This window comes from Ruditapes philippinarum, unplaced genomic scaffold, assembly GCF_026571515.1.
Source record: "Ruditapes philippinarum isolate M1 unplaced genomic scaffold, ASM2657151v2 ctg359_1_1_1_1, whole genome shotgun sequence".
NCBI lineage: Eukaryota > Metazoa > Mollusca > Bivalvia > Venerida > Veneridae > Ruditapes > Ruditapes philippinarum.
In genome coordinates, this window is record NW_026863896.1 from 136,082 (window position 1) to 153,514 (window position 17,433).

General features: G+C 35.7%; 1 protein-coding gene across 7 annotated transcripts; it reads right to left on the bottom strand.

The window, feature by feature from the left end:
* Window positions 1-279: 279 nt before the first annotated feature.
* Window positions 280-16,036, bottom strand: LOC132723685 (SOSS complex subunit B1-like). 7 transcript variants are annotated; one of them, XM_060708455.1, is made up of 8 exons: window positions 14,773-14,857; window positions 10,528-10,650; window positions 9,247-9,339; window positions 7,803-7,941; window positions 3,686-3,757; window positions 2,657-2,735; window positions 1,179-1,332; window positions 280-863 (listed from the first exon to the last, which is right to left on the bottom strand). In XM_060708455.1, the coding sequence occupies exons 3-8, from the start codon at window positions 9,332-9,334 to the stop codon at window positions 640-642; spliced, it is 756 nt and encodes a 251-aa protein (XP_060564438.1). In that variant the 5' UTR covers window positions 9,335-9,339; window positions 10,528-10,650; window positions 14,773-14,857; the 3' UTR covers window positions 280-639. The 7 variants fall into 7 exon arrangements, with proteins under 7 accessions (XP_060564438.1, XP_060564436.1, XP_060564437.1 ...); XM_060708453.1 differs by lacking the exons at window positions 10,528-10,650; window positions 14,773-14,857 and adding an exon at window positions 16,013-16,036 and having other exon boundaries at window positions 9,247-9,340; XM_060708454.1 differs by lacking the exon at window positions 10,528-10,650 and having other exon boundaries at window positions 9,247-9,340; window positions 14,773-14,878.
* Window positions 16,037-17,433: the final 1,397 nt, after the last annotated feature.

The window sequence follows — 17,433 nt, forward strand, 5'->3', positions numbered from 1 at the left end:
CTATTTTTCCAAGGTTTGCAACGTTTATCCCGACAGTTGTAAGAAATTAATGAATAAACTGTAAAATATACTTTATTGAAGAGAGTTTATCGGAAACAGAAGTGAGGAATCTTCAAATCAATGCCTTCTAATTGGTTGAAAAAGATTAAATAATGCTATTTCATTGTTTTTTTATACAGATCTTGAATGTAATATCATCAACAACAGAAATGAAATTTATCAATTAAATCAAAAAGAGTTCATTCGTTTTGAATGTATTTCATGTAAAGTGGTAATCATTTTTTATTCTTCTTACCAAATGCACCACATGTTTTTGTTTTGGCAAACTTGTATAACACTGTTCTCACTTAAGATGTCTGTTGTAAATATGCCTACGCAGTGGACAGACGAAGTAACAGGCATTCAACTTCATCAAATATCATCAATACTCTTAAATGCTATAACCCAACTAAGACATCTTCTCCATTACACATTTAAGGATTCTACAACATGTACACAAATCTTTGATAAAGGTGGGTCATTAATTGAAGTATTATGCTCATTATTCACTTTCCACATTCAAATACATGTATACAGCACCATACAATATTTCCTTCCACATTAAGAATTTAACCAACTGATTGCTGTTCAATAATCATGCTATCTCCTTGTTCTATTTTGTTGATTTTGACCTTGAACTTGACCTGGTTGTTGACCTCTATTCTGACCTTGACCCTGATTTGGGTTTCTCGCAGCAACCCCAGCTGTCCCTTGAAACTGCTGTTGACCTCTGTTTGAGTTCTGACCATAGTTTGGCCTTTGACCTTGACCTGTCTGACCTTGAGGTCTTTGTTGTCTGTTTGAGTTGAAGTTTTGACCATTGCCTGAAATTGATCAAAGATTAAAAATTACATTATTCAAAGTATGGCTTTACATGTGACTTTGAAAACTGACCAACTAAACTGAAGAAATATACAGAAAAGGAATATGTACATTTGTTTAAAATAATGATTTTTGAACTACATAGTACTCATTATTACCACACTAAATCATATTTTTATTATACTAAGGCAACTTCACTGAAAACTATTTTCTTTACACAAATTTGTGTGCTTATATTCAATAATGATGATCATATATATCATGCACAATGAAACAATTGGAATTTCTAAATTGTGATAAATAAAAGTATAACATACCCATCTGCCTTTGACCCTGAGGGGTGGAGTTCCTCACAGGGGGAGAGCCACGCCCACCTGGGTTGTTCAGACCTGCCATGGTACTTTGAGCCTGATTGCTGTCAAGTTCTGTGGGAGACTTCCTTTGATTGGCTTGTTGTTGTTGTTGTTGTTCCTATATAAAATATATGTAAATATGTCGTTATACTAATTCATGCAGGAATAAGTAATGTAACATTTTTGGCTGAAATTAACATCATCAAGCTTATTGAACAAAAGGAACACACAGCGCAGCCTCAAAACTTAAACACTTTATCAAACTTTCTGAAATCAAGTAAATACCACAGTTTAACACATTACATTACCTGAAAAAATGTGACAACAGTAAAATGACCAAAAACTGAATTCTTAAAGTTTACCGAATAAAAGGTTGTTAACCGTTAACAGATCATTGTATTTACTTATCTGAAAATCTATTCTTTCAGACATACATGTTGTTACTGCATGAATAATGTCACTGAAAAGTCCAAAGTTAATTTATATACAGGTTTAACTGTACTTGAAACGTTTGATAATATTAACAACAAGAGCTGTCCATAAGACAGTGTGCTCATTTGTTTGTTTCATTTTTACGCCTTTTCCCAACAGTATTTCAGTCATATAGGCGGGTAGTTTCCTAACCATCGTTCCTGGAGAGTTACACCAGTACTTGACTACCTTCCTCCGCACTTAACTACCAAAGCATCTCCCAGGGATCAACCCCAACTGGATTAGAAGTCATCGACTCTAACCCCTCGACCATGGAGGCGGTTACAGCGTGCTTGACTACATGTACTATCAGCTGTCCAGTTTCGGCACAGGACCTGTTCTGACTCATTCAACGTTGTTTTTGTAGAACACTGGCAATTTATAAGAAAATGAACTGCCAACAGATGGTTAGACACACATTGCATTATATTATCAACAAAAACATAAAATTCAAATGTAAGAAATATTTCAATGAAAATGTCATTGAAGAAACCAGAACTGTTCCTGTACCAAAACAAGTTACTTGATTGTATTTTCAGTGTTGACTGTAACCTCCAAAAAAATTCATGTCTTACCCTGATTCAAAATAAAAAAAGTAAATTTTAAAGCATGTTTGTCTGCTTTCCCCGAGTCACAAAGGTATGACAATCATTCCAATTGAATAAGTTTTAATTTTTCCACCCCCATCCCAAATGAAATTTTCGATACCCAAAAAAGGGACAAATTTGCTACCCAAAAGAAGATTTTCAACCTTTTCTTTCAAATTCATTGCATTTAAAAATTTTGGGTTTACTTGCATTAGTTAGAATAAACAACAATTCAAAATACTATGCTGTAAGAGCCTGAAAGGAGGTGTCAAAAAGTACCAAATATTTTTTCTGATTAAGAAGTTATCATCACAAAATTTTTCAAACTGGGCTGGGTACTTTTTCCCAAAATGGCTAGGAAAAGACTGTAAGTGTTTGACTTACTTTGGCAGCGGCTTGTTGTTGAGCATACTCAGGATTTGGCTCACTCATGTTTGGCATTTCAGAAAACTGCATACAGAATCTGAAAATGTCATAGAAGTATTACACAAAATACTTTTTAAAGGTGCATGGTCTGAAGTAGGCCTTACAAATTCTGTGACTCAATTTCATAAAAAATGCAAAATATAATACTCATATATTACTTTGAAAAGTCTAGAAAAACTGTAACAAACTAGAACTGTGCCCAAAGGACACAGATGCCCCCACTGACAACATATATATGGTATATAGTTGAAAAAATATGCCGTTGCAAAAATTTCTATATGGTATATCGTGAAAAATCAACAAAGGGCCATAATTCTGTTAAATTTGGTTGCAGCAAAAAATTGCTTCCTTTCACTACCATCTACACATTAAGGTTGTTCATCCCTGGAAGTTTAAAGCAAAAATCTGCTATCCGGTTTAAAGTAGAGTTGCGTTCAACAACGATTTTCGGACGGAGGACTGGCGGACGGATCAAGTGCAACGCTAAATGCACCCCACTTTGTGGGGGATAAAAAATAATGAGACATGCAACCAACAAAGCACTGTTCAATTTGGTTTCCAATTGACAGCTGATAAATCCCAAAGCATACATTAATACTGTTAAATAAAAGTTTATTAATCATCACTGCAAATTTTTAAGACCATGCTATATCATGTCCCAGTAAGTAACAAAAGGGAGCAAGAGCTGTCAGTAGGACTGGACAGCATGATCAACTGTATGATGTAGACTTTTCAAAGCTCAAAAAGGACCATAATTCTGTCAATAATTCAAGTAAGAGTTATGGTTCTTAGACAGTGACCTATTATGCATTCAAATAAGTGTGTGAAGTTGAGATACCGGTACCTACTTCTAACCAAAGTGTGAAGGTGATGCCTGAATGAATACATTAGCTCTCCCTGTTATTCAAATAATCAAAATAAAATGAAAGCAAAAATAATGAAGTTTCAGGACTCCAAATGGAAAACATATTATTCAATATTACATACTCTCCAATCTTGTTGATGCCTCCATTTTTCCCTGCATACAATGTCAAACAGTTCTTAAATATATTTGTGTACCTAGAAAATAATAGAAAGTATACTAAATGTCAAAAATTTGTTATTTTAACAGTTTTAAGTAATGGACACTTTTACTAATCTTTTGACTCCAGTTTGTGTAATGTAAGACTTAGATACAATTTTTGTCTATTGTATAAAAAGTACTTATATTATGAGTAGAAAAATGATGAGTGGAACAATGATGTGTGGAACAGTGATGAGTTAAACAATGATGAGTGGAAAAATGATGAGTGGAACAATGATGAGTGGAACAACGATCAATGGAACAATGATGAATATAACAATGATGAGTGGAACAATGATGAGTGGGACAATGATGAGTAGGACAATGATGAGGGGAACAATGATGAGTAGGACAATGATGAGTGGAACAATGATAAATGGAACAATGATGTGTGGAACAGTGATGAGTTAAACAATGATGAGTAGGACAATGATGAGTAGGACAATGATGAGTTGGAACAATGATGAGTAGGACAATGATGAGTGTGATCAATGATGAGTTGGAACAATGATGAATATAACAATGATGAATGGAACAATGATGAGTGGGACAATGATGAGTAGGACAATGATGAGTGGAACAATGATGTGTGAACAATGATGAGTTTGACAATGATGAGTGAAAAAAGGTGAGTTGGACAATGATGAGTGGAAAAATGATGAGTGGAACAATGATGAGTGGAACAACGATCAATGGAACAATGATGAATATAACAATGATAAGTGGAACAATGATGAGTGGGACAATGATGAGTAGGACAATGATGAGGGGAACAATGATGAGTAGGACAATGATAATGGAACAATGATGAATGGGACAATGATAAATGGAACAATAATGAGTGGAACAACGATGAGTAGGACGATGATGAGTTGAACAATGATGAGTAGGACAATGATGAGTGGAACAATGATGAGTGGAACAATGATGAGTGGAACAATGATGAGTGGAACAATGATGAGTGGAACAATGATGAGTGGGACAATGATGAGTGGGACAATGATGAGTAGGACAATGATGAGTGGAACAATGATGAATGGAACAATGATGAGTGGAACAATGATGAATGGAACAATGATGAGTGGAACAATGATGAGTAGGACAATGATGAGTGGGACAATGATGAGTGGGACAATGATGAGTGGAACAATGATGAGTAGGACAATGATGAGTGGAACAATGATGAATGGAACAATGATGAATGGAACAATGATGAATGAAACAATGATGAATGGAACAATGATGAATGGAACAATGATGAATGGGACAATGATGATTGAAACAATGATGAATGGAACAATGATGAGTGGGACAATTATGAGTAGGACAATGATAAATGGAACAATGATGAGTTAGGACAATGATGAGTGGAACAAATGATGAGTAGGACAATATGAATTGGAACAATGATGAATGGTGACAATGATAAATGGAACAATGATGAGTGGAACAACAATGAGTAGGACAATGCATGAGGGAACAATGATGAGTAGGACAATGATGAGTGGAAAAATGATGAGTAGGACAATGATGAGTGGAACGATTATGAATGGGACAAAGATGAGTGGAACAATGATAAATGGAACAATGATGAGTGGAACAATGATGAATGGGACAATGATGAATGAAACAATGATGAATGGAACAATGATGAGTGGGACAATGATGAGTAGGACAATGATGAGTGGAACAATGATGAGTAGGACAATGATGAGTTGGACTATGATGAGTGAAACAATGATGAATGGAACAATGATGAGTGGGACAATGATGAGTAGGACAATGATGAATGGAACAATTATGATTGGGACAAAGATGAGTGGAAAAATGATGAGTAGGATAATGATGAATGGACATTTATAAATGGGACAATGATGAGTTGGACAATGATGAATGAAACAATGATGAATGGAACAATGATGAGTGGGACAATGATGAGTGGAACAATGATGAATGGAACAATGATGAGTGGGACAATGATGAATGGGACAATGATGATTGAAACAATGATGAATGGAACAATGATGAGTGGGACAATTATGAGTAGGACAATGATAAATAGAACAATGATGAGTAGGACAATGATGAGTGGAACAATGATAAGTAGGACAATGATGTTTGGCACAATGATGAATGGGACAATGATAAATGGAACAATGATGAGTGGAACAACAATGAGTAGGACAATGATGAGTAGAACAATGATGAGTAGGACAATGATGAGTGAACAATGATGAGTAGACAATGATGAATGGAACAATGATGAATGGGACAATGCATGAATAAACAATGATGAATGGAACAATGATGAATGGGACAATGATGAGAATGGGACAAATGATGATTGAAACAATGATGCAATGGAACAATGATGAATGGACAAAATGATAAATGGAACAATGATGAGTGGAACAACAATGAGTAGGACAATGATGAGGGGAACAATGATTGAGTAGGACAATGATGAATGGAACAATGATGAATGGGACAATGATAAATGGAACAATGATGAGTGGAACAACAATGAGTAGGACAATGATGAGGGGAACAATGATGAGTAGGACAATGATGAGTGGAACAATGATGATTAGGACAATGATGGAGTGGAACAATGATCAATGGAACAATGATAAATGGAACAATATGAGTGAACAATGATGAATGGGACAATGATGAATGATAAACAATGATGAATGAACAATGATGAGTGGGACAATGATGAGTAGGACAATGATAGTGGAACAATGATGAGTAGCGACAATGATGAGTTGGACTATGATGAGTGGAACAATGATGAATGGAACAATGATGAATGGAACAATTATGATTGGGACAAAGATGAGTGGAAAAATGATGAGTAGGATAATGATGAATGGAACAATTATAAATGGGACAATGATGAGTTGGACAATGATGAATGAAACAATGATGAATGGAACAATGATGAGTGGGACAATGATGAGTTGGACAATGATGAGTGGAACAATGATGAATGGAACAATGATGAGTGGGACAATGATGAATGGGACAATGATGATTGAAACATTGATGAATGGAACAATGACGAGTGGGACAATTATGAGTAGGACAATGATGAAGGAACAATGATAAGTAGGACAATGATGAGTGGAACAATGATGAGTAGGACAATGATGAATGGAACAATGAATGAATGGACAATGATAAATGGAAACAATGATGAGTGGAACAACAATGATTGGACAATGATGAGTGGAACAGTGATGAGTAGGACAATGATGAGTGGAACAATGATGAGAAGGACAATGATGAATGGAACAATGATGAATGGGACAATGATAAATGGAACAATGATGAGTGGAACAACAATGAGTAGGACAATGATGAGTGGAACAATGATGAGTAGGACAATGATGAGTGGAACAACAATGAGTAGGACAATGATGAGTGAACAATGATGAGTAGGACAATGATGAGTGGAACAATTATGAGTGGAACAATGATCAAGTGGAACAATGATAAAAATCGGAACAATGATGAGTGGAACAATGATGAATGGGACAATGGATGAATTGAAACAATGATGAATGGAACAATGATGAGTGGGATAATGATGAGTAGGACAATGATGAGTGGAACCAATGATGAGTAGGACAATGATGAGTATGGACTATGATGAGTGGACAATGATGAATGGGACAATGATGAGTGGAACAATGATGAGTAGGACAATGATGAATGGAACAATTATAAATGGGACAATGATGAGTGGAACAATGATGAATGGAACAATGATGAGTGGAACAATGATGAAACTGAATGGGACAATGATCAATGGGACAATGATCAATGGAACAACAATGAATGAAACAATGATGAATAGAACAATGATGAATGGAACATATGATTCAATTATTTTGATATTTTACAAATTTAAGTAATGGTTTTTTTCAAAATTGAAAGACGGACAAGTTCATTTGAGATATTTAGCATGCTAATAGTTAATAAAACAAACTAGTAGACAATGTTATTTTTAGTTGCACACTGATGAATAATTCATACCCCTTCACAAGACGGCAAATATCCCCAGTCAGGATCATCTCCCCTATATCATCCCATATTGATATATTAATACTTCCTGTCTTATCAGCCACTTTACATGATCTTACAGTGTGGTTGTCTTTTGTCCGTGTAGGTGCACCTGTAAAATTCAATACAAAATATAAGCTGTGTTTGAAAATTACTTGCTTTGTGTACTCATGGTGACATTTAGGCAGACCGACAATGTTAAGGCCTTTGCTATCTCTTAAAGAACTTGGCTAGTTTGTATTTCTTTTCAAAGTTATTACTATTTAAAAGTATTAAATAATGTTACTGGTGCAAAAGAGTAACAGAATGTTACCTACATGTATCTAATTTCTGTGCACAATTAGAATATTCATCAGCTGTAGCTCATTCGGGAAGAAAAACCTATTTTTAGCAACAGAAACCTTTACTTTTAACAAAATGACTTCACATTCTCAGAAAGAGGTCCAAAGCTAACATAACTATATACCATATATGAAAGATATTGATCATTATTTTTAATATTTTATGAACCCTCTATAAGAAAGTAAAAATATCTAATATTAGCTTTGATGACCTTGCCCTTAACTGTATTAAAACACAGGTGTACCATGTGTAGCTATGTCAGGAAGTGGTACCCCCACCCGACCTTTCTAAAAGCCAAAAAATATTTATACAAAATAAAATTATTTAAAACATAAAAATTATCATTGATGTATCACAGGTCAGTTAATTATAACGTTAATATATATTAATTATGTTATTTCAGATAGATAGTTAGCTGGACTTTTTATATCAAATGTGAGTAATACAGAGAAAAAACATACTACAAGTAGAGCTGTCAGCGATAGAGACAATATTGATTTATCCTTGATATTTTTCTGTTGATCAATAATCGATACACATTTTAAAAAATCGATGATTTTGACTAATTAATTAAATGTCAAGAAATTATGAAAATTCACCCAAAACATATACAGAAGCAGTAACTGTTATCCATGTCTAACATTATGCTGTTAGTTATATAAGTTGAAATATTTCACAGCAATGATGTCAAAAAGATACGGTCTGGAAAAAAATCATGTCATGGGCTTTTATAAACAAGACACTGAACAAAACATGTTTTAAACTGAAGTCATTTAAACAGGTATGAAAGTGAATGACAGACAAGTTATTGTTATTATCGATATATTGGTGTATCGTTGATATCTGTCATCCAATATCGATATATTGGTGTATCGTTGATATCTGTCATCCAATATTGATATATTGGTGTATCGTTGATATTTGTCATCCAATATTGATATATTGTTGATATGCTTTGCACTGAATCAATGACAGCTCTAACTATAAGTATATTGTAGTTACATTATCAACGTTATAACAATCAAAAATTAAAATCATATGATATGCACAATGTATAATATGAAAAATGGTTTACCGATTTCCAAAATGATAAAGATCACGTTAAGGTTTTTCTGTGCCGGTTTAATATCCTTGATATAAACATACTGGAGCCCGTCAGTCATCTGTTCCTGAAACATTAGACGTTTTTTATTACATGCTTTTCGGTGGTTTATAGAAATATATCAGTGATATAAAACTGGTAATTTCACTGTTTGAAACAGTGAAATTACCACTTTGATAATTTCACTGTTTTGAATTTAAGCCCCTTACGTTGTTTTAGTGAAATACCAGCGTGCACACAGTACTGGGTACCAATTAATGAGTGACGTCGGTAAATGACGTCACGTTGTATTATTATTTGGCGCGCTTTTTCATTCAGTATTAGGTTAAATGTCTATTTGTAAAACGTTTCTTTTGCATATAATAAAAAGAAAATTTGTTAGTTTAGTGTAAAATTGAAATATATTTCACCTGTGAACACCAAAAGTTCATATTTCACTCGTGCCTGCGCCACTTGTGAAAATATACCTTTGGTGCTCACTCGGTGAAATATATTCCGATCTTTACACTGAACTAAACAAAATCCTCTATATAATATCTGTATTTAACATAGATCACTAACAACATGTGCACTGGTCAAGTGTAATCTGTCATATCAATGACTTAAGGCTTTAATTCTTTGCAATCATTAAAAAACTGGGTCAATTCAGGCCCTCTGAATATTGTCACATGGTTTTAATCATCATTTGTAAATTTGTTTTTGTTTTTCTGGATTTTAACACCGATTTTAATATTTTAACCCATGTTTTTGTATATATCTCTACAGCTGATCCACCTAACTGGCTTTCCTGTATAAGTAACCAGTAATTACCAATTTCTCTGCAAGTGAACAACAACTAATCCCACATATTTCTGAATCTTCGGTAAGAGACCAATGACAAATAGTCTCAATGATGAAGATCAGTCACAGGGAAATAACGCCTTCTGACAGGATTAAACCTGGGCGTTGTGCTAAGCATTTACTGAACAGAGTCGCAAACTGTGTAGTTTGGTCATTTGTGAATTGTAGTGTGAGTCCTGCAAACTTTAAGACAGGAGCTCTTCGTATCTGCCTATATTTACCAAAAGCAAAAGACATTTAACAATATCCTAATGAAACTTATTTTTTGTACTTGCAAACGAAAAAATATATCAAGGGACAAAGTTTTACACTATAAGACCATCTATGTAGACTCTCATATGAGTTTGTAAAATCGGCCGGTCTTGAAGTTGAAATATTGAGACTATAGTGTAGGCACTATAAAAAAGTTGTTACCCTGTTATTAACAGTCAATTGGTTTTACTGGTTTCCTAGCAGTTTCCTACCCCTAGCAGTTTTCCGGCCCTTTGTAATTTTTGTCCAGTACAGTCTATTTTTACCAGTAGGGCATCTATGTTGCTTCATTAAATCAGAGAGGAATTAGTTTTCAATGCAACACAGCAGTTAAAATAATACAGCAATTTATATGTTTTGAAGTTTTGTCTGTTGTTTAAAGTTACCTTAAAGAACATGCAACATTTAAAAATAAACACCACCTGGGGACAGGGTTTGAAAGTTCCACCCGTCCGCTCATATTTACAAGTAGACATCGATGCAGAACAAGTGGAAATTTGTCAATGTAATAGAAAGCTAGAATTTTTAAAACCAGTTTGTTTACATTTAATGATGGAAAACCGGAAAAAAAGCTTGTGTTTCAGGTTAAGTATATTTAGCGCACTTTATAATATAAAGCTCTGAACGCACTGTTAATTGGATACGGGTGCGGACAATGCCCTTTACATCTAAAGTGCTCAATTTATGCATAACCTAAATCACAAGCTTTGTTTCCAGTTTTGGTTTATTACATTTATGTAAATGCAAAAATTGCAGGACGAGTAGAAATTTGAAGCCCGTGACTTTTCCTGCAGAATCTAATTTGAATGGCCATGAGAAATAACTGATACGCAGGTAAATCAAAACTTTTGAACAATATATTGCAGATGACGTGGAAAAGGTTGGATAGTTTTATTTCTTTGATAAAATCAACGTTTCTTACTGGTACTGAATTAGACATACATGCCATAACGTCCCGGATGTCCGGGACAGTCCCGGAAATAAGGTGTCTGTCCCGGAGGTATCCCGGAGATGATTTATATCCCGGTAAAAAAAATCTAAAATAATCTACTTTGAAGCAAGAAATTTTACATTTTTATATAATTTTATTGTCAAGTTTTTATAAACTAGTCTAGAACGCTAATAACGAACGATTATCCCCTAACAGCATTGCAATGGCGACATTAATCCTTTGATTGGTATATCTACGTGCCCCTTCCAACAAACAATTATCAGCAATAATTTTGATCAATTAAAAGATTAAATGTTTACCCCCTGTGGCTTCCTGAGTGAAGGTGTCATACACTGTAATTAACAACTGGAGGCAGTTATTAGTGGTCAAACACCGTAAAAATTACTGCTTAATATGAGGTGATGAAATCTACAAGATTCAAGAAATGTTTCAGGTAAACGACATGGCTAATTGTCATAACTTAACATAGCTTTATTCTATTCTGTGACTGATTGAATTAACAATGCCTAAATACTTAAAAAAAGATAGAAAAACTGTTAATAATCACTGACATTCTGTCTTTTGATTTTCGTGTCATTAAATTTGCAAGTTGTAAATACCGGTAATATAGGTTGTATGCCAATATGTAAATTAAAAAAAAATACGTTTGCTGATCAATGCCCCACCTCCAAATGAAAAGTGTCCCGGAAATGAGTCTAAAAATTATGAATTAGGAATTAGATCTATATTCAAAATTAAAAAAAGGCCGTAAAACTGCTATGAAGTTTTGAACAAACGTGGGAAAAGGTGTTATATACAGATCTATATTCCAATTAAAAGGTAAAGTAAAACAGCAACATTGAAAAATGGTTATGCTTGACAGGTACACTGTACCTAACTTTGTTAGGTCAAAGTTTTGTGTTTGTCTGTAGACAGATTATTATTATAATTTCTTGAAAAGTGCAATTTGGGGCCGGAAACCACAGACACTTGGGGTGTGAAGCTTAAAACGGCTTAAAAAGCCAGCAACTATCGACCGGTATCCCTCACCTGCATAGCCTGCAAGATGCTGGAGCACATCATCGTTACCAACATAATGAATCATCTGGATAGTCACAAGATACTCACCGACAGCCAGCATGGATTTAGAAGAAGGCGGAGCTGCGAAACCCAGCTACTAACGCTGACAAATGAGCTCAGAGCTCACCAAGTCCATGGACCGGCGTAAACAACATGACCTCGCTGTACTGGACTTCAGCAAAGCCTTCGACCGCGTCCCACACAGTCGCTTGCTTGTCAAGCTCCATCATTATGGCATCAGAAACCATACCCTGAAGTGGATTGAGGCATTTCTCACAGGCCGCACTCAGCGCGTAGTTGTTGATGGAGCAACGTCCGACCCAGCACCCGTTATCAGCAGAGTCCCCCAGGGAAGTGTGCTCGGACCCATACTCTTCCTGGTCTTCATCAATGACCTGCCACTTTATGTCACGTCCAAAGCCAGACTCTTTGCTGACGACTGTGTGGTATACCAGGAAATCAACACTGAAGAAGACTGCCACGTTTTACAGGATGACCTGAAGAAGTTGGCATTGTGGGAGAAACGCTGGGGCATGAGTTTCCATCCAGAGAAGTGCAGCATAATCAGGGTCCACAGGAAGAGGAACCCCATCATATACCCGTACTCCTTGAAGGGCCACACACTCGAGATAGACTCGATAACCAAGTACCTCGGAGTCCATATGTCTGGAAACCTCTCCTGGAATCAACATGTTGACAAGATCGTGAAGAAGGGCAACAGTACACTCGGCTTCCTTCGACGCAACCTGCGCATCAGCAATGAACAGGTCAAGAGTACAGCCTACATGTCACTCGTGCGACCAGGCCTTGAATATTGCTCCACCATCTGGAACCCTTATACCAAGGACCTTACACGCAAGCTCGAGATGGTCCAGAGGAGAGCTGCAAGATAAGTGACGAACCGTTACCACAACACAAGCAGCGTATCCTCAATGATCCAACACTTAGAGTGGAAGTCATTAGAGTCAAGACGGACCAAAGCCCAGCTGACCATGATGTTCAAGATCACCAATGACCTTGTGGACATGCCAGTCAGCAATTATCTTACCCCTGCCCCGAGCCGCACTAGAAAAGACCACTCCAAGAAGTTCCATCTACCATCCACATCTACATCGTACTACAAGAACTCCTTCTTCCCTCGTACAGCCACAATATGGAACAGCTTACCTGCCTCCGTTGCAGAGGCCCCTGACTTGGTATCCTTCAAGCAGGGGCTATCAGCCCTCACATTCTAAGTCGCCTTATGGGCCCAGCTACAAGTACCCACTAGTGATATCCAAGGCTGTGCCGGCAGCGGCCACCGTAACCGGAGAGGTTTGGGTTGAAGAGGCGAAATATAGCTGGCCATACTTTTTGTCTATATCTCTACTGGTTGGGGACCATCAAAACCGGACAACCACCAAACCCGGACGGCCCCGAAAATGCTTAATTTAGTATTTTCTTTGTTCAGTGGATGTCAGTCACTTTTTTATCAACAATAAGTGCATGTTTCTTTTAAAATTAAGTAAATAAATTTATTTCAACCTCTGTAAAAGGTAATATTATAATGTCTATTTCAAGAATGTTACCATTGAAATTCGGGGGTCAAGAAAGCAATGCCTGACCTCATATACCAGCTAAAATCATTTGCAGAGTGAATAATAGAATATCCAAAACTTCAGCATTTGTTGCTGACATATTGTATATCATGTTACAAATCAAAAATCAAAATACCCAAGCTTTTATCTGAATTAAATCACATCATGTACATATCTGTCCGGACATATGGTACTGTAGTGTAGACAATTTAGGTAATTTTGATACCCTCATTGTCGAGCCTCAGATATAAGTGTCAATACAATCAGAAATAAACAAACTAGTTTGTTAGTTAGGAGAAGAACCTAGCTGAACTGTGTCAAATTTGTTCGTCTTTAGGTTAAAAATTATGAAATCTGTATGGAAAAATGTTCCAAAAGTGTCCGGTTGATGGTCTCCGACCAGTACCTTTGTACTATCCAACCTCTTCTAACTTTTATCATTTCTTGTATATTTCTTTTTCTTGACCTAGCACCACCCGTCGCGTCATAATCAAGTGTGATTGCGCCGACGTACAATGTAGATGTAGAAAAATCCTAATAAAATGTACATTTGTACTGATCATATATATCAGAAAAAATATAGACGTTGAAATATGAATTTTTTTCAAAATGCTTATATTAAGTTTTTTTGATATATATGATCAGTACATGTGCTGGGATTGACAAATATACATTTTATTTGGATTTTAAAGGCGTTTTAAGCTCCACACCCCAAGTGTTTGCGCCGGAAACTGCAAGGAAACTAGTAGATCTATTTTCAGATTATCGTAAATAGTAAAATGAATATTAATGTTAAAAACCAACAACTTTAAACTTTACCTGCAGAGTGTACAGCGTGAAATAATGTATTTAACGACTTTAAAACCGGTTTCAATAAAAAAAGTTACAAATGGAGTTTTATTTGCAAAGGGAAGTAATCATTAAATGCCCTGATAATTATTCGGCCTACTTCGTATTCATGATACCCAACATTTATTGATTATGTCGAAAATATAAATAAATGTTGGGGCCTTAATAAGGCATTTTTTCATCATTTGAGACAATGAATAGGGGGGGGGGGGGTTGAAAAAGGTTTTAAAAGGCGTGTATATCGAGTTATGGGTTAAAACACTGCATTTAATTATCCATTACAGGGAGAGCATATATAAATTTAACCTTATTAATTCTATGAATTTGATTTTTCAGGGGGGGTATTTTTATACAACATTAAATGAAACTGGTTAATAAAAATATGATTAAAATATAAAAAAGTTAATTTTAAGCTAATGTCACCTAAAAATGTTAAAACTGTTGATTTAAAATTTACTTATTTATTTTCATGAATTCATATGCCATGTATCCCCACAGTTTTTTGTTTTGTTTTTTTCTTACAACAGCTAAACAATGGATGACCCCTAAAACTTGTTATGTAATTATCCAATAAACCATTTAGGTGTCACCTTCCCTGGCCTGTCTGGTCATATGGTCTAGTGCACTAGAAGTGCACACGATGTGCACTTCAAGTTCAGCTCAAGTGCACTAGAAGTGCACAAGTGTGGGAAGTTTAGTGTGAACTCACTACTTTTGGATAAACCCTCAGCAATTTTTTTTTTCACAAAACACGCAATAAAATACTCTTTCAATACAAGCAAAGCTACTATCAATCTACTTTAATCCTGATTTTCATATTTGTGTACATGAATATTGTTATGATATTAAGGTCAGATAACTCTTTACATGTTTAGTTGTACAGTTAATGGGATTACTTCCATTTACTTGATAGTTATATATATGATTATGCCTCTCTGATACCTGAGTAGGGGCCTCCGTGGCCAAGTGGTTAAGGTCGCTGATTAAGGTCGCTGGCTTACGGAAGGTCGGTGGTTCTACCCAGGTGCCCGCTCGTGCCAGAAATAATGCCCGAAGGGGCACCTGGGGTCTTCCTCCACCAATAAAGCTGGAAAAAAATCGACGAAAAAATCTCGGCGGGACGCTCTAGGATGGCCCGACTTGAGTGTACGGTCGCCCATATGGGCTTTCCGGCGGCGACCTTAAATAAACGCATTAAAAAAAAAGATACCTGAGTCATTCATAACATATATCTGCACTTAAATACAGGGGAAGTTTCTTTTTTTGTTCAGTATCATTCGGAACAGCCTCGGCTATTATTTATAATAACCTCGGAAACAATACCGAATGAAAGAAGTTCTACCGCGTGGTTTCTGATGTAAACATAAACAGAGATAATTTAAAACGAATGTATATATTTGGCATGTAATGTCTGTTCCGGTACTCTTTTGCTTGAAAATATGTCTGACAACAATTTGTAATTTTAATATGTCCAATGACATTCAATTTTAAACAAAACCGACTAAATGTCAACAGGTTGAATTTTTGTACTTTCGGTTTCTACAACCATATTAAATATATATATATATATAATGTATTGTTTGCTTTTGTACCTATGAATTCACTTATTTTAGGTGGACTTTTACTACATATAAAAGGTAAAGGTCTTGTTTATTATAGTGTCACCCCTACTGAAAGGGCCAGCCATTTTGACTTATGAGACACCTTTTTGGTTGCATACCATATCCCAGATAGCAGACAGTAGTTGGCCCAACGTTGGGCCAATTACATTTGCTTTGTTGGCCCAACACATAATGCCAACGTTGGCCCAATGTCAATTTGCTAATTGGGGCAACGTTGGGCCAACGGTTGGTATATGGTTGGCCCAACGACTGCTTTCCTACTCTTATCGTTGGCCCTCCATTGGCCCAATGACTGGTTTTCCTTCCTATCGTTGGCCCTCTGTTGGCCCAACAACTGGTTTCCCTTCTTCTTGTTGGCCCCCCGTTGGCCCACTGACTGGTTTCCTACAATAAACATTGGCCCTTTGTTGGCCCAATGCCTTGTTTTCATAAAAGAACAAAATATATACTAATAACTACAATTTATTACTAAATGTTGTTCACATATCATTTTCATTTTCTTCTCTTTGTTGTTACAACTTTTTAGTCAATCTCTTTCTCCGCCCGCCTTCCCTATCCTTGGCATATCTTAGGCACTCCTTCATTGTCTTCTCGAATTCATTATTAGTAAATCCCTGTCTACTTCCTCTTACAGCATCTGAAATTTATACAGTTTACTGATTTTATTTAAAGATACACTACTTATTATAATTTACTAGTAAAAAAGCACATAAATCTGTCAAAATGCAAATAGAGCTTAGGGGATAAGACTTTGATAGTAAAGAAATATTTTAAATTACAAGTCAATAGATTTAATAGTAACAGAGATATTTGACATAATTAAAAATTTCAACCTAAAATTTTTAAGTTAAAAAGGGGCATAATTCTGTCAAAATACAAATAGAGTTATGATGATCATTTACAACACAAGAGTCACATCTTACACCCACGGTGTAAAATAATTTTCTAGCACCGGTGAAATCACCTTTGAAAAAGCAAAAATACAAACCTAATATGACTTTTTTAAGTC